At 39.5% G+C, this 19,006-nt stretch overlaps 1 protein-coding gene across 3 annotated transcripts; it reads right to left on the bottom strand.

The window, feature by feature from the left end:
* Nucleotides 1-1,114: 1,114 nt before the first annotated feature.
* Nucleotides 1,115-18,538, bottom strand: LOC117428081 (coiled-coil domain-containing protein 60-like). 3 transcript variants are annotated; one of them, XM_058994111.1, is made up of 14 exons: nucleotides 17,970-18,538; nucleotides 14,928-15,017; nucleotides 13,516-13,595; nucleotides 11,100-11,267; nucleotides 10,815-10,946; nucleotides 8,921-9,025; nucleotides 7,888-7,978; nucleotides 7,310-7,562; nucleotides 4,953-5,040; nucleotides 4,535-4,618; nucleotides 3,877-4,017; nucleotides 3,360-3,497; nucleotides 2,879-3,095; nucleotides 1,115-2,591 (listed from the first exon to the last, which is right to left on the bottom strand). In XM_058994111.1, the coding sequence occupies exons 1-14, from the start codon at nucleotides 18,258-18,260 to the stop codon at nucleotides 2,484-2,486; spliced, it is 1,986 nt and encodes a 661-aa protein (XP_058850094.1). In that variant the 5' UTR covers nucleotides 18,261-18,538; the 3' UTR covers nucleotides 1,115-2,483. The 3 variants fall into 3 exon arrangements, with proteins under 3 accessions (XP_058850094.1, XP_058850095.1, XP_058850096.1); XM_058994112.1 differs by having other exon boundaries at nucleotides 2,879-3,068; XM_058994113.1 differs by lacking the exon at nucleotides 2,879-3,095 and having other exon boundaries at nucleotides 2,512-2,591.
* Nucleotides 18,539-19,006: the final 468 nt, after the last annotated feature.

The raw sequence follows: 19,006 nt of genomic DNA, 5'->3' as shown, positions 1-19,006 counted from the left end.
AAGCTGGTTACACAAGGTTTGTTTTTATTAACTATCCACTTCGATAACAGGGTCTACCAAGAAGTCAAGGTTGGAACGCCATGACAATGACCTTAAAATAAAAAAAACCAGGTCTTTATGTCCTTAACACATGGGCAAACTCCGCAGGGCTGAGTGCAACACAGGAAACAAGTTAAGAATTACTAGCCTGGTTTATTACTATTGACTATGGGAACAGCTTGTGAAGCCCTACACCCACTCACAGGGGCATCCTTCAATGTGCCGTCAGAGCTGCATTTAATGGCTGCTTTGGTGCATCTGTATATGTGTAGCTGCTTTTCTTGATACTGCTTTGCCTTACTATTTTATAATCCTGTTTCTAAGTTTAGTCATTTGCCATTTACATCTGTGACGTGATCGCTGGTGATATTGGTGGGGCAATGTTGCTTGTCACAAACAGCAGGCAACAAACATTTGCAAAACAAATCAGTACAATACTAAATTAAATGGCAGCCTTGGAGGTGCTACAGCTGTTGTTGAGAATTGTCCCCATGGTATGTAGGGCCCCACTCAGCAGCACTGACAGGACAGGGTTTGTAATTGTGCCCGTGGTATGTAGAGCCCCACTCAGCAGCACTGACAGGACAGGGTTTGTAATTGTGCCCGTGGTATGTAGAGCCCCACTCAGCAGCACTGATAGGACAGGGTTTGTAATTGTGCCCGTGGTATGTAGGGCCCCACTCAGCAGCACTGACAGGACAGGGTTTGTAATTGTGCCCGTGGTATGTAGGGCCCCACTCAGCAGCACTGATAGGACAGGGTTTGTAATTGTGCCCGTGGTATGTAGGGCCCCACTCAGCAACACTGATAGGACAGGGTTTGTTTTGTATTTTTAATGGAATCCAATCTGAACCGTGTCTGATGAAGCTGAGCTAAGTCCTAGACAGATTGCTTGTTTGTTCTTGTGAATTGTAACCTTGGGTTGTAATCATTGCAGGGAATCACAAGAGTAAAGGTCAAAAGTCCATTCTGACTGAAGGACATTTATTTGTTCCTTGCAGCGGCTCATATCAATCTTGTACATTGAATGGGCAAAAGAAAAACACATTTAGCTTTTAAAACACACACAACAGCACATCGTTTACATTGTTTTTAATCATATATTCTTAAAATGCACAATAATTCAAATACATAACCAATAAACAAGTACATCCAACAAGACATGAAAAGTATCATAAATGCAATCACACCCCCTAGTGAAACAAAACAGTTATAGCAAGGAAAGCTGAAGCAGCAAAACATTTCACTTGTTGGAGCAAAGCAATTTACTCAAATTACTCTTTGTCAGTGATTTCTTACTGTATAGGACCATTTTAAACTCAATTACGCTACAGTGCATTAGCTGTGAAATTAAATAGACCCCACAAGTTCCACTATCAATATTTATCTTAATGTTGAATCGGTTATTTTAAAATTAAATACTTCTTCATCCCAACACTGAAAGTGTTCCTGACATGCATGTCATTATCACATTAAACTTGCTTTTTTTTAAATGATTATTTCACTGTACAGGACAGGCAGTTTGGCAAGCAAGTTGGCAATTACTTGTAAGTAATACCAAATAGCGTAAAGGAATGGTCTCGGAATACATTTGCTTAGTTAATGTCATAGTCTTTATCTCTCATGCAACTGATCAGCATCAGAGGCTGAACTGACACCTCGGGGTTCAGCACACACCTGTAACCGACACCTCAGGGTTCAGCACACACCTGTAACCGACACCTCAGGGTTCAGCACACACCTGTAACCGACACCTCGGGGTTCAGCACACACCTGTAACCGACACCTCGGGGTTCAGCACACACCTGTAACCGACACCTCGGGGTTCAGCACACACCTGTAACCGACACCTCGGGGTTCAGCACACACCTGTAACCGACACCTCGGGGTTCAGCACACACCTGTAACCGACACCTCGGGGTTCAGCACACACCTGTAACCGACACCTCGGGGTTCAGCACACACCTGTAACTGACTTCAGCATTGGTAAATTCACTGTCAGCCATGTTTACATGACTGTGTAAAAGTCCTGTTTTACAGGAATGCCCTGTTTTCAGCATTTCATGTTTTATGATGTATAAAAGTCAGGAAGCGAAGTAAAAACAGATTATTGTGATATTGTCATTTTTTTTGCGTGTGTCCAGCAGGCTGAGCATATCTATTTTCAGTCTGCGCCTGTTCTTTACAAATATATAAAAATACATGAAATATAAACTTTACCTTTAACATGTCACTGAGGAAATCACCATTTCTAAAATATTCTTTAAAAATAAATACAAAATTATATGATATGTTTGAAGACTAGTAGTTTTCTCATGGCATACGAATTGGGAATTGGATTTCAACCGGTGCAGAAATATTGTGCAGCATCTTCTGTTACAGACCTATAGGAATTCTTGCTGAGTAGATGTAGGATGCAGGATCTCTTCCTCTCTGGCAGGCTTTTATCTCACTGCTGGGGCGCTCCTCACTCTCTGGGGCAGTCCTACTCTAGGCAGGAGCCAGGCTTCATAGTCTTCTTTTGACATCTGCACAATGTGCTCCCGGACAATCTAGAAGCAGTATGTGACCCACAGTGTTAGTGTATGGAATGTGGGTTCAAGCCCAGCAGTCTCACAGGAACCTCTTTGACTTGCTGTCGATCTTCTTGTTTTCCATGCTTGCTTTATTTATTGATTTATGTATTTATTTATTTTTAGCATGTGTTAAATGACTTGAATTCAGTTAGGAATAACCCACTGACCACTGAATGAGCATTGGTTCAGTATCATTTTCTTCTCCTGATATAAATAAATCTGGTGAACGCAGGCCTGTGTGCTGCAGTGTGTGTAAACTGTACCTCAATCGCTACAGAGAGATCCGGAGAGCACAGCTCCCACATCCGGATCCCACTCAGAACCTTCAGGAAGTGGCTGGGCCCAACTCTCAGGCTCTGCTTGTGGCAAAGCCGGGATAGCTTTCCCAGGATGCTCTGGACATTGTGGCTCTCCAGCATGGCTTTAGGAATAAGTGACAGGAGCTCGGAAAACCTACCCCAGAGCAAACAAAGGGGGCAGCTGAACAATCAGTCTTACTTCAGGTTTCTTACCTTCATCAATTTTGTACATCCTGTAATCATCTATCCAGAGTTTAGGAACAACAACAAAATGTCATGAATCATCGATCTACCAGTTGTGGGTATGCAGTATCTTAAACATAGATGATTCTTATTTTAGCCTCCTGCATAAGTAAATGGGGTTCCATATACAGAGAGTTACTCATTTGAAATGCAAACCAGTTCCTGTGTGATTTTGTTCTGGTGTTGCAGAATAGACTCTTACCACGTCGTGCTCTTCTGACTGTTCTCATCCCTGCTGTCAGATTTATTTGCTGCTGCTCTTAGTAGACTGATGTCCCGGTGGAAGTCTGTCACGTATTCCAGAGATTGAAACTTGCGCGTACTGTTCTCCCAACGCTTCCTGCAAATTACACATAAAGATAGGATCCCTCATTGCATCCCAAAGCCAACATAAATACATGTCACTGGGGGTCTGGCACAAGAAGATGTAGGAAATGTGAGGCAATGTTTGTTTCAATGTGAATTATCGCATCAATAGCATGGAGCTTTAACAAAAAGACATTCCTTAAAATGGGGACATGATGGTACATAATTACAGGGGCCGATTCCCATGTCAGTACGATACACTGATTCATGTGATGCACTTGCTTCATACTTCTGCATTCATTCTACACAGATACCCAGGGAACACAAAGGTAATGAATCCTTACCCATGAATTTCACGCTGTGAAAGAAGACCTGAACTTTATATTGGGTGTTGCTGATAGGGTTACACTTACTTAGCAGTGTTTTCCAAAGTGTCTTGCAGACACAATACAGCTTCCTCAGCCGTCTCATTGAATTTGTCTCTCATCTCCGATGACAGTGAAGATTTACTTGCAATGAACTGACTGGTTTCAGAGCATCGATTTGCAGGAGAGCTTTGAGTGTAAACAGAGAAGAAAGAGCTTGAGTAATGCAAAATCTCAGTTAAAACGTTACCAAGGCACATTTAAAACTATGACATTAATAACATAGGCATTTAACATACAGCCCTATACCACACATAGCATCAAAGGGCATACCCCTGTGCTTAATTAGGACCTGCTACTTTAATATACTGCCAAGGACTTAAGTAATATAATTAAAGGGCTCTAAGCACTCTGACGGATCTTGATTCTCAGGGTTTATAAAATTCAAGCTGAATTTTCTCTTTGTGATCCAGCTTGTCCAATTCTAATAGTTCTGTATGCATGTATACAGGACATCTTTTAGAGATGTTTTACCAGTGCAAACAAAAAACAAAAGTGCAAACTCCACAACCTGTGCGTAACTTCATGCAGCATTTATTTAAAATCATTTGCAGACGGATCTATTTTTATTTGAGCTGTCTTTCTAAACGTATTCTAATCTCTGGACAGTTTTACAGTAGAGTGTTGCAGAAACACTGAAGTGCACCTTTTAGGCCTCTGTGGTTTTGTGTCCGTTCCCACTTGCTTATCCCGACTTCCTCTTCCACTGATGTAATTGGATTCTAAAGAGCTGATGGAAACAATGAGATCCAAAGGGAATTAAAGAATAAGCACAAGTAACATTTCCTTTGTGCTGGTTCTAGACCTGACACCAATATAGAAACAAATCACACACCAATAATTCTATTGAACTGCCTCTCTCTCATTTCATATGCATGTTCAGTCATTGTTATAAGACAGAATAACAAAACAAACAGAAATCACTGAATGTGCCGATTACATTGCTGTCAAATATTACAGCTCTCTGCTTGACTTGCATGAAGAAGTTTAACCACTTAGACCACGTGATCTCTATTACTCATCATCACTGAACTCCAGATGATTATTACTTTACAGAAGCACACCTTTCATTTGGATGTTTTTTCTCCTGGTCTGTGTTGTGGAGCTCCTTGTCCACAGCCTGATGAACAGATTCTAACAGCTTCTGCAGGTCTGCAGACACAAGTCATTACAATAGTTATTCTCCAAAGGGACCCCATGACACTCTTTAAAAGACCAGCAGGGATGTTAACCCTGGTATCCAAGCTTGAGCCGAATACAGGCCAAGCCAGGACATCCCTGTAAAGCAGATCATCAGCGAACGTCCCTGCATTTCTATAATGCATGATCTGCAACAGAAAGCACAACGTGTTTCAACAATATTCATTTGAAATGACAGCTGCCAGTGCTTAGCTGTGTGTCTCCCAGGCATTACAAAAAGATTCAAATGCCACAAAACAAAGAAAATAAAACTGCATTTAATGGTGTATGACATTTGTGTTTACTCATCTGAGTTATAAATCCAGTGACATTTAAAGATTGGCTGTGCTCAGCTGAAGTGTGCTGAAGGAATGCAGATATACTGGTGGCCTGAAGCTTCCAATAGCGGGAGTGGACACAGGCCTCAGTACACATGCTCACTGATAGAGATAAGGGGGACGGGACACAGCAGAAACAGGAAACAAAAAGCATCAAACCTTCCACCCTTAAAAACTATTACAATAAAATCAGACCCCATCTGAAAAACAAAACACTGTTTCAATGATTGTAGAGCAGAATACTGCAAACAACAGTAATTATCCAAAGCTATCTGCACAGCTATCAAAGCTTATTGTTGGCATGAAATCAATGTTATTAAATTGAGTTTCTAGTATGCACAATCAAGCCTTCACTTCCGCGCTCCTGAAACACTCACTGTCTTGCACAAACACAATCTGTATAACAGCAGTCACTTCAATGTAAAAAAACTGCCATTCTTTTTAAATGCAGGTCGCTTTCTAGAAAACTCACTGCTGCTACATGTTGGGTAAGGAATTTGAATCATACTGTAATCTCAACTCACAGACATGCTTTCAAATAAAATAATGTGTAACCTGAACCATTTGTACATTATAGTAAGCTCAGAACATTTAAACTACAAAATTCAGTGCATATTTCTGGAAATTACGGGTCTGTGTAAAATATAGCACTAGCAGAAGAGCTCCCTCTGGTGGCCAACACATACATCGCACAACGTCAGATTGAACGGAGTCGTGCAGTACGACTAATTAAAACACTGCTGGCTATCTACTGTAAGAAGTATTTGTTTTACAATATCAACAATGGCCAGCTGGTGGCGCCAAAAGCGGTTTTATAATTAAAACAAAAAGCAAGCGATTCTTTTTTTGAACTACCTTTACAGAGTAATTGGTTAGTAAAAAGTTTCGGTTTCTCCAGCCTGCTTTGTCTATTTGTTTAAAGAGATCAGCTGTGTATGGCTACGTGCTGGGTTTTTGCCAGTGCAGTAAGGTCTTTTTGGGTCTAATAGGGTTATGGTTATGCGTAATAGCCTATATGTGTTCTTGTTTGTCATTTGTTGAGAATCCTTAACTGTGGTACAATCCTGCAAAAACTTCAATAACCTTTTGTAGATTTGTATTACATGCAGATGCAGGCCCAATATTCAAATTGATTTGTTTCCTTTATCCGACAGAATTCTGCTCAGAGAGGCTGGATGCAGTAAAGTCGCCCCTTCACTGCCTGAGTTGAGTGTTCCCATGACAACCAGCTCCACACTGAGGTGTATGCAAGGTTGTTGCTGTCGACTGGCACTGAGAATGAGAACACAGATGGGGCGCTGATACTTCTCATTCTCCGCTCCAGCCAACCGGAACCCTTTCCAGAGATCACCCGTCAGTTCAGAAACAGTGGACAGCGTCGTGTCAAACGCTGCTGTACCCGCTGTCCTTAAGGTTATCTTGGAAGGGTCAGACACAGTGAATCTTTTGAGGCATGCCGTTCATAGTTATTTGCATCTCCATGTGAAGGGGTGCATGTTGCTGTGTCGCCGGTGTTTTATCTAAGGCTCAGCTCATTTGCAGTTCTGTTGCTTTTTCTGGATAAGTATGTATCTTTATTCAAATGTTAACCTGTTTAATAGACTATACTGTATCAGTTTGATAAATGAAGCCCGCAGTATGTGATGCTATTGATCTTTCAACTCCTCTTTGTTTCAGGGCTTGGGATTCAGACATTTAAACAATGCAAGCGATCAATCCTTATTACCCTACACAATCGGTGGATGTTATTCACTAGAACAGAAAGCAACACCACCTGCTGGACACATCATTCTTAATAGCTCACAGAACTAATAATGAACAATGTGGCGGCATTTCCATCTGCTATCACATCAGTATCAGGGTCTGCTGTATATTAGAATAGAGAAGCGGGTTGTGATGCGTACAGTCACTCAGCGGTGCCTCCTCCTCTTGGTCCTGATGCTGTGCAGAGATGTTAGCTGCGGATTGGCTGTCCTGGCTCTCACAGACTCCTCCCACAGCCCCCCCTGAGGCTCCCATTGGCAGGTCCTCAGAGCCGGGGGTCAGGGAAGACATGCTCAGAGTGGATGACATCACGCTGAGCCGGGAGGAGCTCATGAAGGTGTTCCTGGACCTCACTGATACTTTGCGAAGGATCCTGGAGGCAGACTTTCTTGGCTAGAAATAAACCAATACAATATTTATATATCAGTTAGGTTTAAAATGCAATATCTATGCAATATCTATGACTGGGCACAGGCTTGTTCAGCCGCATTAGCCTCCCATCACTTTCAACATAATTACATTCAGTGCAAAAAAAAAAAATGCTTTCAAAATACAGATTTTGCCTTGATAATGCACAGAATGGAGATCAAATACATACATAGCCAATTAAACACAAGGACTAATCCATTCATCAGACTGGTAAACACCCTCACAATGAGTTGTGCTGCAAGGAATCCCTGAACTGGGATGTTTTCATCCCAGTGAAAAATGACAATACCTTAGGCTGTGTAATAAAGTGGTTCCATTTTGTCTCGATGGCTTTTTCTTTATTCAGTCTCTTCACTGTCATCTTGCTTCCACCCGGATCTCTAAACAAATAAATAAATAGCAATAATTAAAAAAAGAAAGAAATTCCAAAAAAAGAATGAACTTATAAGACAAAAGTGACACCTACAGTGTATTTCTGCCCTTTAACAGTGAGTTTTATGTTGCCTGTAAGGTGAGGTTTGGGCACTAAACTTAATAGAAATGATAATTCACTTCAGTGAAACGGTGGCAGGATAAAACCTGAGCCAAGCTACAACAGTGAAATAAAGAATTAACTTCCTCTGTAATACACTTCCAGCTCCCATCCAGTAATATCATCAGGTCATTTCCCCTCCAAGCTTACAGTTTAATATCAAATTGGATACTGCACAGGCCATGCTTTATTAAAAGCTTGAGGCTGTCATATGGGCCTCACAGAATGTTCTTCTTGTGTTGCTCGGTGCTTCAGCAGTAAGAATTGCAGTCCTTTGAAGATTAGTATTCCACTCCATATACTGTTCTGTACAGTTCTACTTGGATTGTTCCTTTCAGTGTTAGGAATTGTATCAATCTGTCTATTTGGCACAATCATTTTTAAAGCAATCAGGGAATTCAGTGTAACCTATATATTTACTCTGCAACAAGTTCATGACACACTATTACTACATTATTTGGGGTATTGAATTGTCATTACTCTAGATTGGCTTTGTGGTCATTTGAACATTTGAACTTATTAATTCAAGTTTATTGTGACAGCAGCATCTAGTGAGGTAAACTGTAGTTCTGCAAGGGTTAAAAGGACAGGCAAAATGTAATGCAAAGCCAATTATTGTACTTTCTACTTCCCAGCACTTCAAGTTCATGTCCAAACACATTGCATGGAACAGTGATTCAATCTGCTCCAAATGTTCTTAATCGTGCACATCAAAAAAGACATGCCCTAACTCACATAACCTGGTCTAACTGTACTTGCTAATATACACACACACATAAAGTGTGCTTACTTTAAACTCCAGCAGGAAGAGACAGGCCCTGCACCACCTGCAGGCTCTGCAGTTAAAGCCTCCAAGAGCCAGTTCAGAGAACACAGCTGGCGAAAAACCGTTTCTCTGCAATGAAAGAAAAAACATGTTTTGCTCAAGGGTCTTTCTGGGATTTATATTTAAGTCAATAATCAATCAATACATTTGTAGCAGGAAAAATACAAGTAAATAGGGTGTGTAATTAAAATGGCAGGACATTCCCATTCTGACATTAACAACTCCATTGATTTTTTTTTTCCCCCTAAAACAAATTAAAAGTGGCAACTTTTTATTGTATTGGAAATTGAATCCTATATTTTAATACTGTGAATGGTCGATTGTGACAGAGCTTTGATACAAAGAGCAAAACCAGGCAAGGCTTTTAAAAAAATATCAATTATGAATGTATAGGATGTGAAATACAGGGACTATATATATATATATATATATATATATATATATATATATATATATATATATATATATATACACATACATACACATACACACATATACATATACAGGAGCTGTTTGTGTAGCATAAACTAAATAAACCCTATTTAAACAGATTTATGCAACGACCATATGCCACCCTGTGGCCTTATACTGTTATTGCAGGTGTATAATATGTTTCTTATCATATATAAACACAGCACAAATAACTAGCCAGTGATTCTGTTTGATCCTCCTGTTAAACATGCAATTATAAATATATCTGAAGGCAAGACATTTTGAAATGCTGATCACAAAACAGAACGACAACTTTTGGAATCAAAATATAGTACGTGCTTTATGATGAGCAGATTCGCATTAAATCCTGCTGTTTCTTGGCATCTCAGAAGGAATGCAAACCTGCAGCCTCTGAGCCAAAGATGATTGCTCTACCTCCTGAATGCCAGCAGGCTGTGTGATTCCTGTTTCTATCTCTGTTCCTTCATGGTGAATACATTCACTCCATTACCCTCAGCACATGAACATGTGCAGAGCCGATTTATCTGTCTTAGACATTCAAATAATAATGACGTTTCCCATTTCAGCATGGCTATCTATCAACCTGAAGTCCTTACGAACCAGGCAGGCAAAGTGTTTCCTATTACGATCCATCCAAACACAGATAATGACTTTTGAAATTGCTGTTCTTTTCTTGTTTCATATACCAGGGGACCATTATTTTCATTGCGCCAGAATAAAACATTAATTTGTGTGTATCAGGAAGAATAAATCTCTACAAGTATGAACACATTTCATTGAGACACTGAATAATGCACACTGTACTCAATTATGCACTCCCACATTTCGACTGCATGGTGCATTCCAAACAGCTTTTTAAGAGACTGCATGCTTGAAATAACAGCACCATCAGACAGTGTCGATGACATCATTGTTTCTTCAAGCAAGAAGCGTAGGCACAGTGATCTACAAGTATGAAAAATGATGTTCAATCTTTAATATTGATTCTGGGTTTTTATCTGCTTACAGTTTCTTACTCACTTTATTTTTAATATACGCGGGTCAGAGTAACAGTAAAGCACAACAGTGTATCATTTCTTAGCTGATTTTCTCAGCTTCACCCCAAGTGGAATGCTGGAAATATGTTTGTTAATATATCACAATACAAACCTCTTTCATTATACATCAATGTATCATGCAAGGAAGGATTGTGCCTCCCTCCCCTCTATATAAGCCCTTGAGCAAGGTACTTTACCTAGATTGCTCCAGTAAAAACCCAACTGTATAAATGGGCAATTGTATGTAAAAATAATGTGATAACTGTACAATGTGAAATAATGTATAATGTGATATCTTGTAACAATTGTAAGTTGCCCTGGATAAGGGCGTCTGCTAAGAAATGAATAATAATAATAATAATACTCACACAGATGTTTCGGTCACTCGTGGGCAGGTAAGGGAGGAGTGAACCGGGGTGAATGGTCGCACGGCAGAAATCTTCTTGGAAGATTTCCTGTACAAGCCGCTTCGCTGTGCAGGTATTTCAGTTCTGAAAAAACTAAAATCAACATGGTTAATCGGTTATTAGAGTAAGAACAGCTTGTCAGAATAAGCAGACAACCAGATTGGAGTCATGTTTCATCCTTTTCAGTGAACACATCCGGCTCAACTGTAATAAAGGGAGTGTGGGTGCAGAAGCCTCCCTCGTTACCTCTCTGTAACCTCCTTGTCAGAGGAGTATTTGGGGGGCTGGCACTCAGTGCGCTGGCTCTCAGAGAAGCTCCGCTGCTCCTCCTGCTGGGCATTACGCAGATCACACTCTTCCCTCTGCAGCATCTGGAAATAACCCCGACCCTGCTTCACTGCGGACACCAGCTGTCTGTGGATACAACAACCCGGGTAATTCATGTAGGGGCTCCATCAAGCAGCACACTATAGCTTGGCTTTAGAAACGTACCTTAAAAATCCCATGCCTTCCCTTACATGAATCATTTACAAGCTCTCCTAAACAGAGATGGCAGGGTAAGCATAGCATTATTCCAGCAGCACCAGGCGCTTGTGTCTGATCCTTGTAATTAGAGTGAGAATGTAATAACTTTGTCTCCCCCATAAGTCGACAACTACAAATGAAACATCCATTTAAGCAACCTACGATGCCAGTAAAATTCATAATAATAAGTTTATTACAGCAATTTAGCACCAGTGAGTAGTCATCCTCAGAACATTTGTTTGCTGTCAGTCTGATCTGCCTTTCACGATCAGCATGCAACTTGCTTTTCATTGACATCCATTTGGAAATGAAAACGCTTCTCAAATTGATGCTGATGTGTAGTAACTACTTGACTGTTACAGGAAAATTACGGTTATTATAACCTTGATGTATTTTTTGTATTGCCTTCCTAAATCTAAAATTAGCTTTTAAAAGGTCCACAAGTTGCTCTGGTTTGTAGATTTTGTTTCTGTTGGGAATAAACTCTGACATGTCAATAGTATTTACAGGCTTGGTGAAAGACAAAAGATTTCCTCTGGAAAATGTATCACTGGTGATTAAGGTGCAGAGAGAATGTAAAATAGGTGACTAGGTCTGACTAAGTGCATGTAGGTTCAGCTGAATTGCATCTCCTTCAGCCCTAGTTAGAATCCTGTGTGTGAGTCAAGGTGTTCATAACATGGCTCCCACTTCTCAGATTGCATTTATAATAACTCTTTCTAATTAGAAAGCAATTAAGATGTGATGGATCGTCTCGCTAGGTAATTCAGGTGAGCATACTGTCCACACGACTGTGCTGTAGGTTCCCTTAAAAGGTGCATGTGTCATGTTGAAGTTTCTAACCCCTTACTCACCAGAGAGTAAATGGGTCTCAGGGTCCATGAAGCTCAAACACTCATGTTGTATTCAAGTTACAGAGTTCCCTCTGCACTGGGGCTGATACTGAGCCTTGACATTTATGCTGCATTGAACCCACACAGAAAGCATTGATCTCAGTCCACAAAAGATAATAAGGACACAGAGATTCAAATTCTCCATGCTAATCTGACAAGGCGTTTTTGATTTATGGTATGCAAGCAGGGAAAATGTTATCAGTGACTTGATTCAGACCTATTGGCTTTATAAATCCACCTCCACCTGAGCACTGCAAAGCAATTCTGCAGATTTGCTTCTTGCACACATTCGTCTTCAAAAACTTTCTGCACTGAAGTTCTCTTGACAGCAGGCTGGTAGATATTTACTGTCTACGCTGCACAGATGAGGAATAACACACATACTGAAAAGCCACAAGGATATCGAAAAGAAGAAAAGAAACTTTGCAGAATGGATGGATGACAGCAAGGAAGTTTGCAATGCTCCTTAGCTATTTTACAAAAGGGCAGAGCTGCAAGGTTTGATGAATTTATAATACCTGCTGTGAGACCCAAGGCACCATTAAAAACAGTTTTAGCAAGCTGATAAGTTTAGAAACAATCTGTCCATAAAGAGGCACACATACTGTACTTGAGAATTTGTATTGGAGGAGTGAAGGATCTACCTTGTATGAGACAGGACAGGTGTCTCTTGAGAATTTGTATTGGAGGAGTGAAGGATCTACCTTGTATGAGACAGGACAGGTGTCGCTTGAGAATTTGTATTGGAGGAGTGAAGGATCTACCTTGTATGAGACAGGACAGGTGTCTCTTGAGAATTTGTATTGGAGGAGTGAAGGATCTACCTTGTATAAGACAGGACAGGTGTCTCTTGAGAATTTGTATTGGAGGAGTGAAGGATCTACCTTGTATGAGACAGGACAGGTGTCTCTTGAGAATTTGTATTGGAGGAGTGAAAGGTCTACCTTGTATGAGACAGGACAGATGTCTCTTGAGAATTTGTATTGGAGGAGTGAAGGATCTACCTTGTATGAGACAGGACAGGTGTCTCTTGAGAATTTGTATTGGAGGAGTGAAGGATCTACCTTGTATGAGACAGGACAGGTGTCTCTTGAGAATTTGTATTGGAGGAGTGAAAGGTCTACCTTGTATGAGACAGGACAGATGTCTCTTGAGAATTTGTATTGGAGGAGTGAAGGATCTACCTTGTATGAGACAGGACAGGTGTCTCTTGAGAATTTGTATTGGAGGAGTGAAAGGTCTACCTTGTATGAGACAGGTGTCTCTTGAGAATTTTTTGTTCGTTCTCTCTGTTCTTCAGATGAAGCCATTTTTCTGATGAAACCTACAAGGAAGAAAATATATTTACATTAGTACTGGAAATAGACAGCATATATTATACAGTATGTAGCCTATCCAATCTAATACAATACCAGCATGGTTTCCTATTCAATCTAATACAATACCGGCATGGTTTCCTATTCAATCTAATACAATACCAGCATGGTTTCCTATTCAATCTAATACAATACCAGCAAGGTTTCCTATTCAATCTAATACAATACTAGCATGGTTTCCTATTCAATCTAATACAATACCAGCATGGTTTCCTATTCAATCTAATACAATACCAGCATGGTTTCCTATTCAATCTAATACAATACTGGCATGGTTTCCTATTCAATCTAATACAATACTAGCATGGTTTCCTATTCAATCTAATACAATACCAGCATGGTTTCCTATTCAATCTAATACAATACCAGCATGGTTTCCTATTCAATCTAATACAATACCAGCATGGTTTCCTATTCAATCTAATACAATACCAGCATGGTTTCCTATTCAATCTAATACAATACTGGCATGGTTTCCTATTCAATCTAATACAATACCAGCATGGTTTCCTATTCAATCTAATACAATACTGGCATGGTTTCCTATTCAATCTAATACAATACCAGCATGGTTTCCTATTCAATCTAATACAATATCAGCATGGTTTCCTATTCAATCCAATACAATACCAGCATGGTTTCCTATTCAATCTGATACAATACTGGCATGGTTTCCTATTCAGTTCCTATTATCTTTAAGAAAATATTTCATTTGTGTACAGTAGAAGCTCTCTAATCCGAACCCTGGGAGTCTGAACTGAATTAAACTTTGAACCGTGCTACCCCAAAGAAGATAGCAGCTGTAGAAAAGTGCATAAACATTTACAAACAAGCTCTGTATCAAAAACATAAAACAGAACCTAGGCAATGGTGCAGACTTCAATCAGTGCTAATTTAAACAGGCTCAGGCTCTCGTATTCTACGTTCATTCGTATTAAACACTGTTCTAAAAACACATTCAGGAAATGTTCCTGTTTGAGTACTAAAAGGCAGCTACAATAAACCTTCACATTTCTTTTTGACTGCACAGCGATGTAAATCTTTTGCCTCCAGGGGGAGAAGTATAGCTTCTGGTGTGAGATTAAGCATTACATCTGAAGAGAAAGGTATCCTATCTCTATCATCACACCTGCATTGCATCTGTAGTTAAAACTAATAAAACCAACCTAAAGCACAAATCCTGCCTGAAATGAAAGAGGGATATTGAAATGAAAGAGGGATATTGCCTCTATCTCCGACTGGGAGTTTCCAAACAGTAGAAGGATGACAGACAGAAATACCTTCCTCTCGGTGCCTGAGCCCAGGGCTGCTTCACTTGTGTTATCTTCTTGTATGTCTTCTGTTCTGATGTTATGCTCATCTTTACATATCTAACAAAACATAAATAAACACACACACACACACACACACACACACACACACACACATATATATATATATATATATATATATATATATATATATATATATATATATATATATATATATGTAATTTATTAAAGTCAATTAATTAATCAGCACTATATAATATACAGTTTACATATCTGGAATACAGAGGTATCGAACATGCTCTGTTGATCAGAACACCACACATTTGTAAATGACTTGACTTTATATGTTTTGGTTTCAAGTGTCTTGTGTCTGATATTGAGGGTGGTGTATAACACCATGGTCCCTGTTTCACTTACAGTATTAACATGACCCTTGCTGAAGCACCTTCATAAGAATGTGGCATTGCCCTGTGAAAGTATCCCACATACGTTGTAGCTACTTCTCAAGAATTGCTCATCAAATATGATTCAAGCATTTGTAAAGCTTGTTGTTTCAATGCAATCAAATAGGTTTGTAAAAGTTCAACACCCTGTTGTGACAGTCACACACAGGCACACCTGAGATATTGACAGATGACCGTTGTCATAGTGATGTATTACACACAAAGCCGCTCTAGGTTTCTCACTTGGTTACTTCCTGCAGCCATTGATAGATGACCTCATTTAAACTAAATCTCTGAAGGTTACATCCACACATCATGGCAGCTTCGGTCTAATAGCTTCATAGATGTGTTTCACAAACTGAAATAGGTCAACTGTACAGAAGATAGTGTAAAAAAAAAAAAAAAGATTTCACCAGAACAATAAAAAAAAAAAAAAAAAAAAAAAAAAGATTGCAAAATTAGAGATATTAGTTGCTTAAAAAAGTAGATCACCATGACCTACAATCACAGCAAGAAAACTAGACCCTTTTTATTTAAATTGAATTTAATAAAACAGCATAAAGAGAAAGAAAAGCATTCCTGTAACTGACTGGCAACAGTGAAGTGAAAATGCACTGGAACCCTTGAAAGCTGCTGTTGTGTAGATTAGACAGCTCCAGTTCACACTCTATACTCACACGTGCAAACCCACAACTTCACACCTTTTATACTTCGTAGAAATGCTCCGACATCACAGGGGAACTGTGCTCCACAGTTTGAGTCCTGCCCAGACATACAGCACATGCAAAAGCTCCTGACTGAAATACAACATCACAAAGCAAATGATTGCTCTGCAGTAACCTCTGCATTGTGAGATGTCCAGTTTAAATAATGTATAATGATAAAAATAGCAACAATGAAGCTTAACACACAATCAGAAAACAAAAACGATACTGCAAGTTTTAGTGTTAATGGGAGTACCCATACACTGCCTCTGTCCTTTATACTGCACCTGTAATAATCATGATGAATGTAATGTCCACAGAAATAAAGGACTCATTTAACATCGAATCTCCCATCACCCACTAGACTCTAGAATTGCACACCTCTGCCCATGCTATTTAAAGCACAAACGCACACGCTGTGATACTTTTGATGCATTAACGTTTGCCGACCCCCAGGTGTATTCCCTTTGTGAGCTACAGAAATAAAAAGATAAATGAAACAGTGTATTCGTGCTGATGCCAGACCCTTTGCAGCACATTATTTCTCAGTCCCATGTGTGTGTGTGTGTGTGTGTGTGTGTGTGTGTGTGTGTGTATGTGTGTGTGTGTGAGTGTGTGTGTGTGTGTGTGTCAGGTAGCTTTGTGATCATGATTCTCAACAAACGATTCTCTGCAAAGTGACTAATGCATGTCAGTTCCACCAAAGCGACTTTAATTCAAAAATTGGTTTAGATAATACATCTGGCCCCATAATAATGATATTATTATTATTAATGTTATTATTATTTTTGTTAATCCTCCCTGTGTTTGCTGTACTCTCCTAACAGTATTCAGTCTACAGAGCTGGCACTTCAGCTTCTCAGAGACAACAGCATCATAGTACAGCCTTCAGAAATTCTGGGTCTCTGAGCATCTATCAGGCAAGGAATAAACGTGTAAATTATCTCTCTGAAACCCTTTGCAGGGCTTTAAAGAGTAACAGGGTTCCGAAAAATATAACGCTGCCCGTCCCCACGTGCAGCTACAACTGTTTAAATAACATACCTGTACTTTTACTTTGCATTGTTAACATCCTGGCAACTTTTTACACTTTAAAGTCTGTTTCAAAGCTCTTTTCAAATGTCCGCTCCAGTGTACTGATAGTGTCAGGATTATTGCCCACATTGTCAAACAGGTAACACAGCAATAATGATCCATGATGTGGCACGGAACAGAAAAGCCAGAGCACTTGTTATTGTGGTGTTTTTTTTTTAATCACTCTTCCTGCAATGGTTTAGAGCAGTGCTTCTCAAACCCTGGTCCTGGAGACCCACAGTGTGTGCTGGTTTTCATTTCAACTGAGCTCTCCATTACTTAACTAGACCCTTCATTGAACTGATCATTTGCTTAAGTAGACATTTTTAATTGTGTTCCTCTCTCAAACAGTTGCAGAGTTCAAGTTCCTTATAAAATGTTACAGCTAACTTCAAATATGCAACTGTTAAGAGCTGAAAACAATAATTAAAAAATGTCAGATCAAGCAAATTATCAGGCAAGGTTAAGGTCAGGCAATGTCACCAGTCATGGACCAAGAAAAAACACCTGTCAACTTTAGTGTTAGACGAAACTCACTAAAAGTGTCCTGCTGCTGTAAACTCTGCACAGGGTGCAACACGGAGCTGGTGCGATATAGACTTGGACTTGGGATCCAGGCCATCTTGCTTGAAATCTGATTCAGATGTTGACTTTTACAGAACTGACAAGTCTGGCTTTAAAAACAGATTTAAAACGATCTGTACAAAAGGGTCATTTGAAAAATTATGTTTCTAGAGAATAAATCGAGTTCATTCTGGTGCTTCTTATTTATTATTATTATTATTATTATTATTATTATTATTATTATTATTATTATTATTACCACTGACCTGGTCCTGCTGCCCCAGCGAGTGAAGGATTAGTTTCTTCGGGTCGAGGTAAAGCGGCTCTCCAATCTCCTGGTACAGTCTCCCGCTAGCTGTCCAGTAGCCTTGCTGGCTGAGCTGCTTCTGTCTCCGGTGGTAATTCTCCCTGAAGACGTGCTCCCTGCATGGTTCCCAGGCGCTATACACAGTGTCGCTTCTTGCCTGGAGTTTCTGTCCCTTTGGAGGGCTAATGGGAAGCGGCCTTATAATAATAAAGCTGCGTGGCTCCAAAGGTTTACTTGAATTGATAGGCATTGCTGTTTTAATTCAAAACAATTCGTATAACTTCTGCACTCACCCACAGTTTCAGGATTACAGAAGTATGGAAACGCTTTATCCACTACTTACAAAGCAAACCATTCACCTGTTTTGCTATATTTTCCAAAATAGCAGCTGATATTTTAAAGTTTGCAATAATAAAAAAAAAATAAGTGTAACATTTAATTTTATATATAAAGTAACTTCTGTTCGGTAAGAATATATACAATAATACATATACTACTTTGGCCATGTGGACATTGGCTTGCGTCTTGTTTCCCCTAGTTACAGGAATGCTGGATCAGACCAATATAAACGCGGGGGGGAGAAAGGAAGAGATACTAAATAAAACTTTTATTATATCGCTAATTTAATTTAGAAGCGATTGTGTCCGAACACGGGGCAATGTGTCTGCATTTATTTATAAGATCTTGTACTCTACCGTTTGTTTTATAATAATTTTTATAATTGTTCAAGCAATCGTATAAAGATAACTTTTATTATATCCCGTCTGTGAAAGTTGGTTTCTTCCAAGTTACACCTCGGCCACACCGGTAGTGTTTGTTTGATTCTGCTCATTTCCATTACATTTCTTCTTTATCCCTTTCAAAATACTGATTTTCATAACTAAGTTCTTGCCTCTTTTTTTTAATAGGACTGGTGTACCCTGGTAGTTCATGCAGAATTGCAATTTAAACTTTGTATCACAACAGATCGTAAATCAAGCATCCATGATCTAAATC

The sequence above is a fragment of the Acipenser ruthenus genome, chromosome 21, assembly GCF_902713425.1.
Source record: "Acipenser ruthenus chromosome 21, fAciRut3.2 maternal haplotype, whole genome shotgun sequence".
Lineage (NCBI taxonomy): Eukaryota > Metazoa > Chordata > Actinopteri > Acipenseriformes > Acipenseridae > Acipenser > Acipenser ruthenus.
This window is presented reverse-complemented; position numbering and strand designations above follow the sequence as displayed.